Source organism: Aythya fuligula, chromosome 5, assembly GCF_009819795.1.
Source record: "Aythya fuligula isolate bAytFul2 chromosome 5, bAytFul2.pri, whole genome shotgun sequence".
Lineage (NCBI taxonomy): Eukaryota > Metazoa > Chordata > Aves > Anseriformes > Anatidae > Aythya > Aythya fuligula.
In genome coordinates, this window is record NC_045563.1 from 21966167 (window position 1) to 21984170 (window position 18004).

Sequence of the window (18004 nt, forward strand, 5' to 3'; positions counted from 1 at the left end):
GCTGCAGCGCTCAGGAGGTGTGAGAAATCGGTGCCGCGTACGACCCCGAACCGTGGCCTTTTCTCACGCTCCCTCTATCTCAGCTGCAAGGTTCGAGAAATCGGCGTCTGCCTAAAGAGGAGGAAGTCTGGGCTCTGTTTTTGGAAGGGAGAGGCACGCCAGAGGAGAAAGCAGGCTTGTCAGGGAGGGTCGGATTGGCTTACTAAGCCTGAGTATTTTTTTTTGTGTCTCTCGATGAGGAAAGCAAGCCTCCCAGCCTCGCTGCCTTGGCTACCTCCTCGATGCACTCATGCTGCAAAGGATGGAGGAGAACAATGCTTTGCCCCTGCTTGAAGCTGGGATTTCAAGCAAGATTCGTATCAGGCGTGCTGCTGCTTACAGCAGGGCTGAGCCTCGAGGACCCACCAGCTCGGCCACAAGGCATTTGTTGTAGGGTCCTCGGGGCGATGTGATTCCCCCGAAGCCCCACTGCCCAGAGCAGCAGGAGGGAGTTTCCTGCCGGAGCAGTGACAGGAGGCAGCAGGGAGGCCGTGGGAACGCGCTGTGCATTTCCCTGAGAGAGCTGAGGCTCAATTCATTTATGGCCAGTGCTGATGAGTTGAGCTGCAACGGGAACCAGGGTCCCCAACAAGCCCTCAGCCTCTGCTGTGCCTTCGAGAAAAAACATCAGGTTTTGCCCCAAAACACTGATTGCAACTCTTGTTCTTAGCCAAGTCACCAAAGGTGGGAGAAAGGGAAAAAAAAAGCCTCGGGAAGCGGGAAGCCTGTTGTCACACAGCACCCCAGCATCCCACCTGCAGCCCTTGCTGGCTGAACCACCTGCAGATATGCATGGTGGGGCTTCACCCCATCATCACCCCCTGCAGCTCCCCAAAATTTCCATCACCTCAAGGTCAGGCCCTAAACATCCACTTACTTTATGGTGAGTAGAAGCCAGAGACAAGTGAGGCACAATTGGGCTAAAAAGAAGCAAAAAGCATCGGCTGGGCTGCTGAGCTCCTCTTTCCTTCCAGAAAAGGAACATTACACCGCATGGCAGATGTGGTGCTCCTAGCAAAGCAAGCCCCAGGGCCAGGAAAAGCTGCGAAAGCATCCCCATGGTACGCAGGAGGATGCCATGGAGGAGAAGGATCTGCTCCCTGCATCTACCCAGGGAACATGGAGGTGAACATGAGCCCAGAGAAGCTGCAGTAGCCCCCATGATACCACCACTGCCCTTGCAATGAACCGTGGTCTGGCATCCACCCCTCAAAAAAATCTCCTTCGCCTTCAAAGCGCCATCCAGCCCTCGCCCTTTCCCAAGCCCTTCGAGCTCCTCATTCCCAGCTCGGCCCCAGGCAGCTCCCTGCTCTGGAGGTCAAGCAGAAATAGACACCAGAGCAGCATCTTCCCTGCTGAGACACATCCTGGCCACCTCCAGGAGATGTCACGCACGGACAGAAGGGAAAGCAAACGCCCGGATTCTCATTGCACCAAGCATTACACTCACGACATACATGGAAATTCAAGGAGCTGAAGGTATTTTAAAGCTGCCCCCGACCCAGTGTGGCTATGGGATCGTGACTGCATCCAGTGCGCTGCACGCACGGAGCCCCCATCACCCAGTTTCGGGGAGTGGCGTGGCCGCTGCCGCGGATTTACAAAGAGGCTGATTTGTGGGTTAATTAAACAGCCATCTTCTTTTGTGAAACACTTGGGACTCGATAAATAGAGGGAGAGAAATTCCGGCAGGAACTGATAATGAACTGAATGGATCGACATGACAGGCGCTGGATCCCTATCTTATTTATAGGAATTCATTAGGAGGATAAGGGGAGAACAGACTGTGATAACGAGATAGGGAGGCTTGTGTTTGTAGAAGACTTCAAAAATACAAAGTCTCTGGCAAGCACGAGGGGTTGGTGCCATTACCTTGCTACAAAGGGACAAATATTTCCCCAGGGAGGTCCCAACAGAGAGATTATACACGAGGGGGTATGTGCAGGGGAAGGAGGGAGGCAGATAGCGCTGCGTGGCCCATCCCTGCCGAGCACCTCCTGCAAAGCCACCCGTGCCCTGTGCCTGGGAGGAAGCAAGGCACAGGACGGGCTCTTTTTTTTTTTTTTTTCCAGCCTGCCGAGAGGTGAAGGATGCTCCCAGGGTGCTGTCACAGCACTTCGTCCCGCTTGGCTCTCCAGCACACCGACCCACCCCAAAGCAAGCCCCAAAGGAAGGCAAGTCCCTGGTTAGCCCCGACAGACCCACGGCTCCCTGTAAGCAACACAAAAGGTAGATCCTCCCAAATTTCGGTGAGCACCATGCGAGCCAACAGGTCACCCCAGCAAAGATGCTGAGAGCCTCGCACCAGGCTCCAAAGGGAGCACGATGCTTGGCGTGGAGGAGTGAAGGGCACATCTGGCACTGCAGGGAAATCCCTGATGCGCACACATCAGGCTCCAAACAGCCTATTTTACTCGTGCCCAGGTCAGCTACACACTCCTGCACGTCAGAAGAGCTTCAGACCTATGAAGCATAACCATGCAGCCTGCGGTCACCTTGGGACAGATGAAAGCAGAGCAGGAGCATAGTCTTCACAGGGATGTATCTTGAAGCCAGGAGCCTCGAGGCAATCACAGACTGAAGGAGCTTGCTCAAGGGTCTGCACCTCCCTGGCAGGCTTAAGAGGGAGAAAATACAGCTGCAAGACAGGCTGTGAGTGGAGCAGAGCCTGCCTGTTCTCCTGTTGATTTCTGCAAGTGTTAGTGGAGTTATTTGGGTGTAAACAGCGGGCTAAATCCCTCGCACATCTTCACGCCCTAGCTCCTTCCTCCTCCTCTATAAACAGGGCTGGAATTCACAGCCCCAGAATCAACGTCAGCCAGATGAAGCATAGAAACCCCGCTCAGGACAAAAGCCATCCCAAAGTTCCTCTGGTAAAAGCCCCCGCACGCCTCCGGGACACAAAAAAGTCCCTACTTGAAGCAGGAGGAACTCGGGGACATGGTTACAGAGAAGAAAACACCTCTGGTTGGGCTGTGCCAACTTCGGATGCCCCTTGTCTGTGTACAAAGCATGCATGCCTCCCCCCTCATGCCCCTTTCCCACCCCAGAGGACAGCAGCTCCCTGCCACCACCCCTGTGCCCAGACCAGGAGGTGGCAGGGACGGGGTGACTTTTGGTCCCAGCCTCCCCCACACAGCAAGGAATTCACTCGGAGGGTGAGGTTCGCAGCCTGCATTACCAGGGAAATCCCAAACTGCCTGGGAACATCTGTCCCACCAGCCCCATCTTTCACCGCCAGCAGCACGAGGGAGCCCGGAGGTGCCCAGCACGTGGGATGTGAGCCTGGTGCTCCCTAATTCCATCCTCCCTTCGCTCAGGGGCTCGGTTAAATATAAGGAGGGGAGCAGCTCGTCTCTCCTGCCAGGGAGGGACGCAAGGGACCGTGCGAGCTGCCCCAGCACCAGCTGCTGCTGGTCCCGGGGGTGTATTTCCAGCTCCGGCTCAAAACCAGAGTGAGCGCATGGGAGGGAATCCCAGCACCAGCAGACAATGTGGCCATGCTCCTCCGTTCAGCCTGGGCTGAGAAAAGGAAAAAAAAAAAAAAAACAACCCTGCCATCCTCCTCCCTGCCCCGGTAAGGAAGAGAGGTTCCAAGCACTATCGCGATTGATTGAATCAAGGGCACAGCGCCAGCTCGCAGCCCCGGGAGGACCCGGCCCCTCGCAGAATTAAGCATGCACATCACAGCAGGCACGGCACAATGCACATTTCGGGGAAAAAAAGGAAAAAAAAAAAAAAAAAAAAAAGGCAGCCGGCTCAGGTGAGTGTCACAGCCCGGCCGCGCTGAGTTATTCCAGTTGTGTGCTCCTGGAAAAGCCATCAGTAAGTTCAGATCTGCTTTTCTCATATTGCTGGGGAAGGGGGGGGATCCATTTGCCTTCCCTGCGGCGCACCGCGAGCGGTCGGGGCTGGGGACCGGACCCCGCTGATCGCAGGGGGCGCGGGGACGGCTCCCGGCACAGGCGGCCCCTCCGGGCCCCCCCGGCCCCCCGGCAGGTGGGCGCTCACCTGATGAGGTTCTGCAGGCCCTGCTTGCTGGAGTTCCTCCTCAGGATCGCGCTGGTCATGGTGGCCAAGGCTGGCGGCTCCCCTTCCCGCAGCTCCCGCCCGGCGCCGCACGCCCTCGCTTCTCCCCCCGGCCCCGTCTTCAGGAAGTTCTGCAGCTGGTTTCCTTTTGTTTCTGCGAGCCCCCCCCGGCCCACCCCCTCTTGTCTCCTCCACCTCCACCTCCTCCTCCTCTGCCTGCTGGAAATGTCAGGGAGAAAGCTTGCCGAGAGCAGCGCTGGATGCGAGGCTGGATGCTGCCTGCGAGCGCAGCACAAAGCCCAGCGCTCCCCCCCCGGGCTGCTTCCCTCTCACTTCTATCCCTCCCTCATTCCTCTTCTCCAGCTCTTCTCCCTCCCCATTTACCCCTTTTTCTTTTTTTTTTCTTTTTTTTTTTGTTCCTTTTTTCCTTTTTTCTTTTTTTTTTTTTTTTCCTTTTCATTTCCTTTTCTTTTTTTCCTTTTTTTTTTTTTTTTTTTTTTTCTGTCCTTCTCCTTTTTTCCTTTTTTCCTTTTTTTTCCTTTTCCTTTTTTCCTTTTCTGGTTTTTCCTTTTCTTTTCTTTTTTTTTTTTTTCCTTTTCCTTTTTTTCCTTTTCCTTTTTTTTCCTTTTCCTTTTCCCTTTTTTTACTCCCCCCTTACCTCCAGCACTGCTTTCCCTATTACAACAATTGGGAACAAAGCCAGCCTGGGTTTGTGCCCTCGGGTTGCAGCTTGCACTCGGGCAGCCCTGCTCCGTTCACATCGGGAGAAGTCTCACCTCCCCACTGTCCCCGTGTGCCTAAAGACAAACCCAGAGCCAGGTTAATGCCAGAGGGGCTTTAGCACTGGGGAACTGCTCCAGGGGAAGCTCTTCTCAGGAGATGAGGCCAGCAGCTGGATTTTGGGGGCTGCCATCAGGCAGCAGGGGGCACGCACCCTGCTTCTGCGCTCACCACTCCTCTTTGCCTGCTCAGGTGACCGACTCTGCCGTGCATCAGTTTCCCCAAGCATCAACCAGAGAGAGAGCAAAAAATGATCTGGCTTGCCTTCACGAAGCATCAGCACTTCAGGAGGATAAAGAAGCATGTGAGTGGCCGGTGAAGGACTGGGAACCATGTCATCTGCCAACACCACCTGCCATGCTGTCAGGGACAGGTGACTGCTCTCACCTTTCTGCTGCCTCATCATGGGAGCAGTGTTGGAAAAAAATAACAAAATCAGCCTTTCCTCCCTCACCTGTATCCCACGGTCCACATGTGACTTTGAGGGGAAGTTTATTCTATTCCAGAGCAGCGGGTGCCTGGACTCGCACCTACCAAGTCCCAGCCCTTCTATAGCCCAGCAGGCAGCAGTGCACATGGCACAACCTGCCCACCTCCTCCTCATCGTGTCCCACTGGGGGGAGACCCCTGCTCTCACCTTCCTTCTGCCCTCAGCCCCCTCTCACCTTACTTACACATTTCAATCACTTCTCCAGAAGTGCTTATTGAAATGGGGAAGCTGCCCGCGAAATACACCCAGAAATATCAATAAAAAGGAAGTGCGTTGGGCCCAGATCAGAAGGATGTGCCTCTCCTTGGCTTCATTTCGAAACAGTTTTGTTTTTTTCAGGTATTTACCAAACTTCCCCTAAGCGATCACAAACCCAGCGAGCACAGACACTGATCCTGGCCTCGCTCTGCGGCCCCTCCGATGCTGTCACACTGTGTTTGCTATTTCCGAGCTCGGGGCTGGGGAGACGACGCAAGAGATTCACCACAAAAGGCCTCTGTTGCTCAAAAGGAGCACGTCCCAGCCCTGTGAGTATTTACAGGGTAATTAGGATCAAGCCAGAGGACGTTCCTCTGGACTTCACCACCACTGCCCCCATGCTCCGAATGGTGCACGCACCTACAGGGCTCTGCTTTTTGGGACAGGACCCGTCTGCTGGGAAGCACCAAGAGGAAGAGCCCCCCACACCACAGCTGGAGGAAGAGTGGTCCCACAGCACCATCCTGCAGAACAGAGGCACTTCTGTCCCCTCTCCTCCCGCGCTCGCCGCCCAGCCCAGGTGCAGCAGCCTGCATCCCACCACGCCGCCAAGAACAGCCCCGGCCCCGCAGCTGCACACCTCGTTTCGCAGCAGCAAACCTCCTGGTCCCACCAGGAAGCGGGCAGGAGCACAGCAGACACAGGAAGAGAAACAAAGAATTAATTCATCTCCTTTTTTATTATTTTTCAGTGGGAGTGTGTGGCGCATGCTTAGGAGAACCACCACAAATCCCCACAGCAAAACCTCACCCCAATATGGGAGCAGGGATGCCCTGAGCACCCTGACAGCTGCTGCCGGCCACTGGGGAGCTTCCCAGGGCTTCTCCTGCAGCAGGGGCAGCGGAGAGGTGAGAGGCCAGGAGGGAGCGAGGCGGGCTGGGCTGCTGTGGGGAGGAGGCGGGAGTCCCCCGGAGATAGGGCCGCACCAGTTCCCGTTAATTACACAACCGCTCTGCTATGTAGGGCTGGTTGCAAAATCAGTCGGAGCCTAACACATGGTCTAGTGAGTGGGGGGGGGAGAGGAAAAACTAGGAAAAAAGACTCCATTGCTAACAAAGAAATGCATCCGAAGCAGTTTTCCCCAAACACGCGGCGATGCAAAGCGGTACCAGCCCGGCCGAGCAGCAGCGCGGGTTCCAACAGGCAGTCATGCTGAGGATTGGCCCTTCGTAGGGCCAGCGTGGTTTCCAGCAGCCGTGCCCCCATGTCAGAGCGGGGAACCCACCCAGAGCAGACCCCCTTGCAGGAACAGCTTCTGCTGCTCCAGCGTGGGCTAAGCCCTGCCCCAGCAAGGGTGGCTTTAGGGTCAGAAACCCCGCAGTCTTCCCCCTGCCACCCAACCCTCTCTGCCCATCCTGACACCTCCCGGACCTCTTCACCATGGGCAAACCCCACTTCGAAACCAGCACCTGCCCAGCCTCCCAGGAGCCCCAGTTCAGCAAGAAGGGGGCCCCAGCTGGCACAAGCAGCACAACAGCCTGATGGAGAGGGTTTGCCTGCGTCCCCTCCATCCCTAGTTCCCACTCGGCACACTCCATCAGCACTCATTTTCGGGCAGCCAAGTGCAGAGGCCAGAACAGGCAGGCAGAGATAATCCCAAGGAAATTGGGTGTCTAGCAGCCAAGAGCAGCACATTATCTCCTTCTCAGCAGGAGCAGCCAGTTGCAAGCTCCAGAAGCGTGCTGTCATGAGGCCGTGTGTCCCGTCGGCACGGTTAGTTGGGGTGCTGTGATTTCTGGGGAGGGAAGAGCAGGGTCGGAGTGCTGAGGACCTGCCAGGTCTGGCGAGCACTAGAAAACACCCCGGGGTGAAGCAGGGGATGTACAGCCATGCCGAAGGTGCCACCAGAAGGCAGAGCAAGCTCTTGGAGGTGGGATCAACCTGCCCTGCCTGCACCTGCAGCCACCCCTGGCAGCGGCACAAGGATGCTCCCCAGACAAGACGTGACCCCAGGGGCAGACAGGGAGGGAATGCAGCGGGCAGGGGCTGCCCAAGCAAGGGGCTTTCTGCCAGCCCACATACCTCGAGGGGCAGTGGGGCAGAGGAGGTGGGAGGCGCTCAGGAAGGGCTCCGCAGGAGAGCGCCTGGCCCTGGGCTCACCCCACAGCCACGTGGGGCAGCACCGCAGGCGAGAGATGTTGGGGCTGCAGGGGGCCTGGCTCCCAAGGAGGAGCACGTATGATTGTGGGCTGAGTCCAAAGAGTCAACAAACACCATGTCAGAAGTCTGAGGCGCTTGGCTCGGGAACAACGATGACTTTCTTCCTATGACATCCAGAGAGGCAGAAACAAAAAGGAGAGAGAGCTGGGGCTGGAAGGAGCAGCCCTCATTCCTCATCCCACTGCTGCCCTCTCACCCCCATGCAGGACAGAAGAGGGACCCATCATGTTGTGTCCCCTTGGAGCATTTTATGGACAGATCATAAGCCTAAAACCCCACGGATTTGCTTCATCTCCCAGTGAGAGGGGAGATGGGAGCCTGTAAGCATGGTGAGAGATGGTGTGGTGCTCCATGAGGGATACGAATGAGGAAAAGAAATGAGAGGACCGAGGGAGAAGGGAGCAAAAGGAAAATGAAAGATGGGTTTAAAAAGGGAGGAGGAGGGCAGCAAGCAGAGGGGGTGCAAGCATGAGCCAGAGCAGCACCATGAAGAGCAGAGGTGGCCACACGATTTTCCCATGGTGTGGCACTGCTCTGTGCAACACAGGCACTTCTAGCAGCCACTAACCCCTGCCTCACGCTGCCAGGCTGGTTCTCCTGCTAGGGCTAGGGTGGGCTAAGGGGTAGGAAGGAAGCCCCAAGCATCATCTGGCAATTCCCACTTCCAAGCTTCATGGGAAGACAGCTAATCCCAGCTCACAGAAAGCCAGCATCCATCCACGCCTCCCCTGCTGGAGCCAGGCAAAAAGATAGGAGCCACCATGGAGGGGCAGGGAAAAGTGCTGGGGTGCATCCAAAAATTAATTAATTCTGCAGTGCCAGACCTCATACAGAGCTGAAAGGAGCCTTTCTGCCATTAGCTCCAGGAAGACGGATCGGGGCAAGCACAAGCTGAAGCTGTATGCAGGACCATGTCAACCGGAGAGGAAAAGAGGAGCGAGAAATGCCAGCCCGGGGAAGGAGAAGCCCCTCAGGGCAGGGGAGCACACAGTGGATAACACACGAGCCTTTCCTCGGGCACAGCTGAGCTCAGGCCCACTGCTGTCAGCTCCCTTACAGAAGGTAAGAGGCAACTGCGAGGAGGCGCCTGCTTTGAAACCATTCCAGCAGCCGGTTCAATTATCGCTTCTGATTTTATTGGGGGGGGGGGGGAACTTTGCCCTTCACAAATGGATGGCAGTTGTGGTTGCTTGGGATGTGTCAATAGCTCAGGGTTTGTCAATGTTAATGGCTCCGGAGCAACCTTTCCCTGGAAAGGAAACTGCTTTTGCAGCAGAAAAAAGCACATGCATGCGCATGCACCGAAGGAGTGATCATATTTTCCAGCCCGTCTGGCAGGAGCTTGATAAAACAAATTGCACATAGTGTCTATTTAGCAGCAGCAAGCAACAGATACCTAGGGCTGGGAGAGGGGCTGCTTCGTAATGCAGAAAAAATCCCTAGCAAGGGGTTCGTTTGCAAAATGAGCTTGTAAGGGAAAGAACCGAAGACTTCCAGCTGATGCAAACTGGCACAGCTTCACCGCAGACAGTGGGGTGGTGCTGATGCACGCTACCCAAAACATCAGGCCTGTATTTCCGTTCAATAACAAGAGAAATCCAAATAAATCCAGCTTCAAGGGAACCAAGCCTTGCACATCTCAGACCAGGTGCTCCCAGGTGGCTGCAAGCGTTCAGCCCCCCGGTGCCAGCGGGTCACCAGTCCCTGAATGGGGTTCCCTTTGGGTTCGTTAATAAATTCAGCCCACGTGTTTCTCCACCCACGGAGTCCCTGGACAGCTCTCAGACACGGGGCTGGTGTGAAGCTCCTCTGTGGCAGGGCAAATCCACATCGCTCTGTCTCCAGACACCACTGTTCATCCCGTACGACCCAATATCACACCGTCAGCACCAGCTCTGCCTCCACGCCAGCAGCACACCCCGCAGGTGACTGCAGGCAGCCGACAGCAGAAGATGCCCAGCTCGACTGGATGAGGATGGGTGCTGCCAGCCGCCCTGTGAGCCCCCAGAGACCCTGCTGTGGACCTGCCCGTGAGAAAGGCAGCCCCGAGTGCCGAAACCTGGGATTAAGGCACTCCGGCAGCTGCCTCACACATCTGGTGCGTGTTAGGAGGGATCCATGGCAAGGAAAGCACACACGGGCGCCAAGCAGGGCCGGTTAACCCCTTGGTAGCTGAGCCTCCTCGGAGCACCCAGGCAGCCCGAGGGCAGGGATACCTGCTCAGCCTCAGCCCAGATCTCAGCAGTGGTCCATGCTCGCTATGTGATTTGGGAACTCGGCAATTCAGGTGCCTAAACAGATGTGCAGCACCATCGGAGATGCCTCGGGCTGTGTAAAACACCTGCTCAAGTCCTGGCAGGTGTCACACGGGTCCGATAAGAAACTACCTGTAGCTGGCACCCAACAGAGGGCAAATCCTGTGGATAAGGCACCTCATTCCCTTCCCAAACAAACGGCATCCTTCAAAGGATGCCGAAACACCTCCCCAGGGGGTCCAAAGCCTCAGTCCTGGGAGGAACATGTCAGACTCTGGGTAAGGGAGCAGAAACCTCAGCCACGGCCGTGGGAGGCCAAAGCTCAGCCCAGACTCCTGGTGCTCCTCGTGGCACGAAGGGATGTGCTTTAGTGATGCTGGACAAAGGACAAGCAGAGCTTTCCCCCTCCTGGGGTGCAGCCATGGGATGCTGGAGGGGCTGGGTGACCCCATGGCATGGGCTCCAGCAGCAGCCAGCAGTGCGGGGGTTGGCAAAACTCCTGGACTGGTGCCAGGACACCCAGCCCCACAGCAAGCTGTCTCCAGAACCCACAGAGAAGGGAATCCCACAGGCTTCAGAGCCAGATTTCACCCCAAGTGTTTTTAAACTGTTTTAAAATACACACTTTTTTTTTTTTTTTTTTTTTTTTTTTTGGCAGCCCATGCTCAGCTAACCCTCTGGCTAGCACATCCTTCAGTGGTTAAAAAAACTCAAATAAAAGCTCCTGGGCTATCCCCTATTAACACCCACACTCCCAAACCCCCAGCTTTACATTGCAAAATAGGCAAGACAAGCCAGGGTTTCCTGCAAGGAGAAAGGGGCAGTGAAGGCACCTGATACGTCCCTATATTTAGAGGCAGCTCTTCATCCCTAATGCCCCTGCCAGAACACCTACATCTAATATGGAAATGCTGCAGTATTGCCCAGCTTCCTTAGGTCTTCCAGCTGGGGTCTGCTGGCCCTCCCCTGTGTGTTCCCCTACTCCTCTTCACTCCTCTGCTCCCAGCTGGGGCAAACTCGGAGCGGTCACCCCGTGCGGGGCTCAGCCATCCCTCCCCCAAGGAATCCCATGTGCCGAGGGCTCTCCCCATATCAGCTTTCCCGGCCAGCCTCCTTTCAGACACGGGTATACTTAGCAACAAGACTCATCTTCGCAGAGACCCTCGAGACTCCTCTAAGGATCTGGAGAATTCCAGACAGCTGGGGACAGACGTGGCCGAGCAAAGCCTGGGGCCTGCTGGCGCAGTGGAGCCCTTCCCTTGGTGCTGACCATACAAGGGCTGCTGAGGGCTTCCTGCAGCTCCCGGGAAGGCAGCCCCGCAGGGGAGGTGGCAGGGGACTAGGGAGAAGCTGGCTTCTTGGCTCTGAGCCCCTCACTCCACAACTGGACCTGCTTCATGAGCCACGCTCACGTGGCCGTGTCCTGCAGGGCAGGCTTTGTGTTGGGCTCACAGCCCCGAGACACCCTGAGAGCAAGGGCAGCTCGTAGAAAAGTGCAACTCCAGCTGGTTTTTGGTGGTGGTACACCAGCACGAGCAAGGTTCTGCCACCATGCCTCTGGTCACACAGGGACAAGGGGTAAGCTGTGTCCAGGCTGGGATTGCCTCAATAGTTATACGAGTGTAAGCCTTCCCTGTCGTGAATTCCTCTATATACACTGGGCAGATTTCAAAGCTCATCAAGCAAACCCAACTTCTTTTTTCCTCTCCCATATCTCCAAGGTATGCGTACATTGCCACCAGAAAGCCTCAGGATTGGCTTCCCTGGCAGCTCCATCCCACCGCTCGCATCCCCGGCACTCCTCACACTGTCTTAGCTGCACTGCCCTGACTCCATCCATCCATCCACCCCTCCATCCACACACTGATGGCCTTGAGAAGAACTTCTGCCTGAGGTGAGGAGAGCAGAGAGCTGAGCTAACCACAGGCAGAAGAGAGGCAGCCCCAGGCAGCAAACACACACTTCCTTCCTCCATTTAGGGGGTGGAAATTGTGAGAGCTTGGCAAACATGTAAATAGTGCAAGCAAAAGGAGGGGTTCAGAGCTGCACATGAAACCATTACACAAATCAGGAGGGAAAGTGATTCTCCTTTTTTTTTTTTTTTTTTTTTAACAAACAAAGAAAAATTACTTTTGCTCTCTTTTTTCCATCCATTTAATATTTCATTACAATTCATCTGAAAGAAAGGGCTGCACCAGCTTTAATTAGCATCCATGCACACAATTTATCAGAAAGTTTCAAAAAGAGTTTCAATGCTATAAAACAGGTGCCTTCGTATCTTATTTATCTGAAGCTCCAGGAGAAAACAGAGAAAGGAAACACCTAGCCCTGCCCTGCGCTGCCCCACCAGGGACTCCTGCTGCATGGCCCTGGCTAAGCCAATATACCTCCACCCACTGCAGCAAGAGGTGAAGGGGCTCGGCCACCCAAAAAAGGGCTCAGCCACCCCAAAAAGGCTCCTTCCCCTGCAAGGCAAATGAGCACTGCCTGGAATTACACCTCAGCACCCCCCAGCAGCAAAGCTTTCCCCTTTGTTCCTGCAGGCAGTCACGCACTGCGGCTCCAGCACCTTTTTGAAGCCTCCAGTCAAGCCTTCAGCCAGGGCTAATTGCTGTCAGGTGTCAGCCCAAACACTCAGCGCAGCCGTCAGCAATAGGAGATGACACACCTTTCCCCTCTCCTTGTCACTCAGGGGTGTTTTTTTCTCTCGACATGAAGTGTGCTGCCTTTCAGCAGCCTTGCAGAGAAATGCTAATGCGAGCTTTGAAGCTGGAGGAGAAAATCAGGCAACCCCCAGGCTCCAGGGATGCTCAGCCTCAACCTGGCTGCATCCAAATCTGAATACTTCTGTGGGATTCCTCGGCCAAGCTTACCTCTGCCTTCCCCTATTGCAGTCAGCTGCAGTTTGGTCGCTGCTGCTGGTCTCTTTCCCCTTAACCCCTATGGAAAGCCGCCTGCTGTGGAGTGACCAGAGTACAAGTACAGAGTACAACAGATTGTAAAATCACAGTCTGTTGATAAAGCAACAAAGCAGACCGGAGGAACGGGGAGATGTGTAAGCTGACAAAAGACAGCAGCCAGCCTGAAAAATGTCCAGGTTAATTCAGTTTATAGGCGTAGCGGACACAAAAAGAAATCAGACCGCCAAGGCAGCACCTCCTCCCAGCCCCATCCCACAGCCACGTTAGCTGCTGGTGTCACAAATCCTGAGCATGGTCCTACAAGCCATGGCAAAGGCAGCAGGTGAGAGCAAAAGGGGTCTGAGCATCCCTCCTGCAAGGGGGATCCCTCTTGCGAGGGGTTTGGGCATCCCTCCTGCCTCCCATCTCCTTCCCACCAAAGTCACCCACCCATGCGCACTGAGAGAGGACACATCCTGCAGCAGGGTCTGCCCCAATTTGCCTTAAAGACAGGGCTGATTTCAACTGTGGGGCACCATGGCAGGCCCCAGTCTTGGAGCCAGACCCCTCGCTGAGCTTGCATGGGAGTACAGGTTCCCCACTGAACCAACCCCCCCAGCGGCTTTGAAGTTCAAAGGAGATGGGACCTTTAGGAAATCTAAGTCTATCCATAGCTGAAGGGCTTCACCAAAACCCTGCCAAGGCATCTGATCACCTTCATGTCCCATGGATCATTCTCATACTGGCCCCACGACATTCCTTCCCCCCAACACCTCCCCTCCCAGCTCCCCATCCTCCCAGATTCATTTCCGCTGGGCTCCCCAGTCCCCAGGCTTCACCTCTCACTCTCCTGGTGGGATTCATCTCCCACTTGGTCCTCTCCTCCTGCACCCTGGTGGCACTCCTCCGAGTCCGACATCTCCCTCCTGTCCGGCACAGTGCCCTGGGGACGGCTCAGGGCTGGGGGGACGGCGCGCAAGGGTGCTGCTGCCGCAGCTTCGCTCTTCCTGCGCTGGGCAGAAGTGAGCTGTGCCGGAAACTTTGTGGGTTTAGGGGGGATGGGAGAAGGCAAATTATAATTTTTTTTTAAAAATGGTTCAGATTATTTTAAGGTTTCGCCTCTGTCGGCAGCCTCGAAAGAGGGAAGCGCTAAGAAAAACTAAAGGGGAAGGGAGGAGCGTGGACATCCCCCCCAGCAGGGAGAAGGGCAACCCACCGCTACCCAGGGCCACCCCTGGTGCTGGCACGGCTCATATGGGGACATCCTGCAGCCCTGAACCGCAGCACCCTGTGGTGTATGGGGCACCATCACCATGGCACGGAGGTAATCTGGATTTCACACCTCTCACAGCACTAGCCTGCTCCTCTCCAGGTGCTGAACATCCCCTGCAGCCCTGGGGGTGGCTGCTTTGCACCACCAACGCAGGCTGCATGCCCCCCGTGCCTGGGCTGAGAGCTCCTGTCCCCCCAGCCATCACCCCACAGGGAGAGGAGCCACAGCAGAGCACCATGGGCATGAACACCAGTGCAAGGAGTGACCAGAACCAACAAGAGGCTACCAAGAAGTGCCCAGCATGGGGCCATCACCTCCTGGCCCCCACTCAGCCCCCGCTGGGGAACAAGCAGAAGCAGGAGGAGGTAGAGCAGGCGATGGCATTGTGCCGTGGCCTCACCCACTTCCTTCCTCTGGCAGATGGTTCCTCACCACCCCAAAACCCCCAGCCCTCTCCTCTGCCTGCCCAAGCAGTGCCCAGGCATGGCAGCTCCTGTGATGGGGTCAGAGGACAGATCTTAGGAGAGACGAAATGTCCCTTCCAACCCCGTCACCACGAGATGGAGACCACAAGGAGGGCAGCAGGGGAGCATCCCGTGCTGCTGCCCACTGAGCACACCAGGCCAAGGCAGCCTCCTGCTGGAGATGAGCGTCCCCAAGGTGGTCCCACAGCACGGGGCCTCCCCGTCCCTAGCACGGCAGGCGACATCCCCCTCTCCCACCAAAGCTTTATTTACACCGCTGCTTCCAGACTGCAGCTCTGCACAAAACCAGGGAAACAGCACCCGGCCGGTGGGCTCGATGCGTGGCGAGGACTTGTTGGGGCCGGGGGTAGGGGAAGGTGGCCATGGCCACAGCCATGTCAGGAGGGGATGGAGGAGGGTGGGAAAGGCAGGCGTGGAAACAGCAGTGCTTAGGACTCGCCAGCCTCGAACATCTTCTTTCTGCCCTCCATGCCAGACTTCTCCTCGATGTTCTTCCTCCAGTCGCCCACATCGCGGAGGTCCTTCTCCTGCAGGAGGGATGGGCACGTGGTGGGATGGCTCCACAGGGTGAAATACCCCCCGAGCACAGCCCCTTCACCCTTCTGGCCATGGAAACCTCACCACAGGTTCTCTAACATTTCGTCTCCCCTGGACAACCCCATGTCAGCTAGAGGAGCCCAATTCCACCCCTCCTGTACGTCTTTTGGGGCCGCATGCCACATTTTTGACACTGGGAGCTAGGAGAGGAATTATGGAGCAGGAAGGACCCTCACCCCCCACCTTGTCTATCATGCAGGGAGGCATCAGCTCCCAATATCAGGGGCTGATGCCCATGTGGGAGAGGGAATGGGTACCTTCTCTGTGTCCTCCTTCTTGACTTGCTTGAGGTTGGCCCGCAGGTCCATGCAGACCTTGTGCTTGGAGCCCAGCAGGGCGCGCAGCATGGCATCTGCCGACATGCGCACCCGACGCAGGGGTGGCCTCTTGAACTTGCCCCTCAGGTCGAACAGCTTCTGGCTCAAGTCCTCCAGCTGCAGGGAGGAGAAGAAGGGGCAGAGACAGCCCAGCGTGAGCGTCATGCACCAGCAAGAGGCATGGGGAGGGAGGAAGGATGAGCCAGAGGCTCTGCTGAGGCAGCTACGGGATGGCCCCAGGGGATGCTCACCTCCTTGGTAGTCTTCTGTAGCTTCACCTCTGTGTCGTACCTTTCCTCATCCACTGACTCGATCTTGGCGTGCAGCTTTTTGCACAGCTCCTGGGAGGAAAAACGGAGAGGGATGTTGAGTACTAGGACATGCAGGTGGTTCCTCTCGCCAGACCTCTTCCTTCTCCTGTGTCTCTGACAGACCCCTCTGTCTCCAAAAAGCCCGAAGGCTGGAGGAGGACCAGGCCATCATTCAAGACCATCTGATCCCAGATGGTGAAGGGTGGCCTGCAGGGCGTAAGGGTGAAAGAGGTGTTTACCTGGAGTTCCTGCATGGATCCTGGGAGGGACAGAGGAGGGCAGTGCTCTGCCAGGTAGTTTTGCTTTTCCACTTCCTTAGCAGCTGCTTCTTTTTCTATTTCAGTGGCAGCAAGCTGGAGCATAGCACTCTGCAAAGCAACAGGAGGATGATCAGCGTGGAGTAGGGGCAAAAGAAAGCTCCCCATGGCCAAACCACCCACATCCCACACAGGGGGGATTCAGGGGGACTGCTGAGAAGCTCTGGGGGATGCTGGCTCCAGCCTCCCCCAGCACCAGAGTCCCGCTGTGCAGAAGGCTCCCTGGTAAGGGGCAGAAAAGCGCACAGGGAACCTCACGTTGTGCATCGTGGCCTTTCCCAGGCAGGAGAGTGCCTAGGGGAGCTGCTCGGGGTAGGAGATGGTACAGTAGGGACACAGCTCACCCAGCCCGGTGTCACCTACCTTCAGGTGCTGCCGCCGGGCAGTGGCTGCCCTCCTCTTTTTCTGTAGGAAGGAAAAATGATAGAAAAGAAGGTTACGGTGTGTACATTTCCCCATGCGTTTCCTTTCCCCATACAACCCCGCAGCTTGACCCACATTTGGTCCCCAAACCAGCTTCATCCCCCCTGCGATGCCAGGTAAGAAATGCAATGCACTCAGCTGCGTGAAACCCTCACAATTTGGCGAGCCTGGGAGAGCTCTCCTGCCTTTTGTACCCACAGTGCACTAGATCAGCATCAGCAGGTCTCCTGTTCAGAGGAGAAACCACAGCCTTGGTCCACCACGGCACTGCAGCTGTGTCCTCAGCCCTTCAGCCAGAGGAGAGTGAGCCTGAGTATGGCTGGGGCAGGGGAAATGCACCCTGCATCCAACGTGCAGATGTGGGCGAGTAGAAAGCAGCGTTTGGGTGTTGGTCTGCTACGTACAGGAGGAAGTGGATAAGGATCTGCTGAGTGAACTGCAACCAAATCTGGCAGGTTTTGCATGTACAGATGGTGCTAAGGCCCTCCTGACAGAAGCCAAGGGCTCTGCAGATAAAAGGCATCCAGCGCAGAGATGCAATGCATCACTGACCAGTGGGATCTTGCTCGTAAGGTTCTGGGCATGGGCCACAGGAGATCAGAGTCCTTGAGGACTCCAAGCACAGGGCTTATATTCCATCTGAGAAGTGCTGCCTTAGCAAAGAGTGCCCTCCTGGCCTTCCCATTGGGCTTTGTGGGCAGTCAGAGCACCTGCTGGACATCAGCACTGTGGTACAGGGTTTGTGCACTGCTCTGAAATCCTCTTCTCTACGTGAGAACAAGCTCTGCCTCGTGCTGTGTTGGGTGTGTGGGGAGATGGAGGATGGAGCAGCTTGCTCAGAGGAGCTACGGAGCCACGCTGGCTGACCCTGCACCTGGTCCTCATTGCCATGGCTCCTGCAGCGACCTGAGGGGAGTTTGGGGTCTAGTGCTGACTTGGAGGCAGTCTGGTGCAGGAACCCCTCCTTCTGCCATGGCAAAACCCTTGCCCTGCATTTCCACAGCCATCCCTGGACTTCAAGGCCATCCCTGCCCCAGTGTCCCCTCAGCACCCTCCTGCTGGCGGAGGAGGTGCAGCCACCTTCCTGACGGAGGAGCTGCGAAGCGAGGGCTGCAGGGCTGAGCACGGCTGAAGGCAAAGCCCCAGCAGGACACACTTACCTCTTCACTGGTCAGGTAGAGCAGGCAGACAAGGACGGGGAGGAAGAAAAAGGGGAGAAAAGGCAGTTAGCATCCCAGTCAGAAACAAGCAGATGCATCTTAACAAGTGTAAAAAGCTGGCAGCTGGATGAAAGTGTTTAAAGGCCAGCGACATAGCAGAGAGAGAAAATGGGAACTTACTCAGACATCTTGCTTTAGATGGTTGTGAGC

General features: G+C 56.1%; 2 protein-coding genes across 2 annotated transcripts in view; both read right to left on the reverse strand.

Moving 5' to 3' along the window:
• The window catches only part of LSP1 (lymphocyte specific protein 1), a 40060-nt gene extending 26166 nt beyond the window's left edge, over positions 1-13894 (reverse strand). Inside the window, exon 1 of the mRNA XM_032189032.1 lies at positions 13751-13894. Coding sequence (XP_032044923.1) covers positions 13751-13830 — 80 coding nt within the window. The 5' untranslated portion in view covers positions 13831-13894. The remainder of the gene's footprint in view (positions 1-13750) is intronic.
• Positions 13895-15018: 1124 nt separating this feature from the next.
• TNNI2 (troponin I2, fast skeletal type) lies at positions 15019-18004 on the reverse strand. The gene is made up of 7 exons (XM_032189080.1): positions 17975-18004; positions 17795-17801; positions 16575-16616; positions 16134-16262; positions 15835-15924; positions 15524-15700; positions 15019-15196 (listed from the first exon to the last, which is right to left on the reverse strand). Exons 1-7 carry the CDS (start codon positions 17980-17982, stop codon positions 15098-15100), a joined length of 552 nt encoding a protein of 183 aa, XP_032044971.1. The 5' UTR covers positions 17983-18004; the 3' UTR covers positions 15019-15097.

Coding starts and splice junctions, on each gene's coding strand:
- TNNI2 (XM_032189080.1), bottom strand. Junction 15,925..16,133: donor GATCCATGCAGGAACTCCAG/GTAAACACCTCT, acceptor TTTTCCTCCCAG/GAGCTGTGCAAAAAGCTGCA. Junction 15,701..15,834: donor TACAGAAGACTACCAAGGAG/GTGAGCATCCCC, acceptor TCCTCCCTGCAG/CTGGAGGACTTGAGCCAGAA.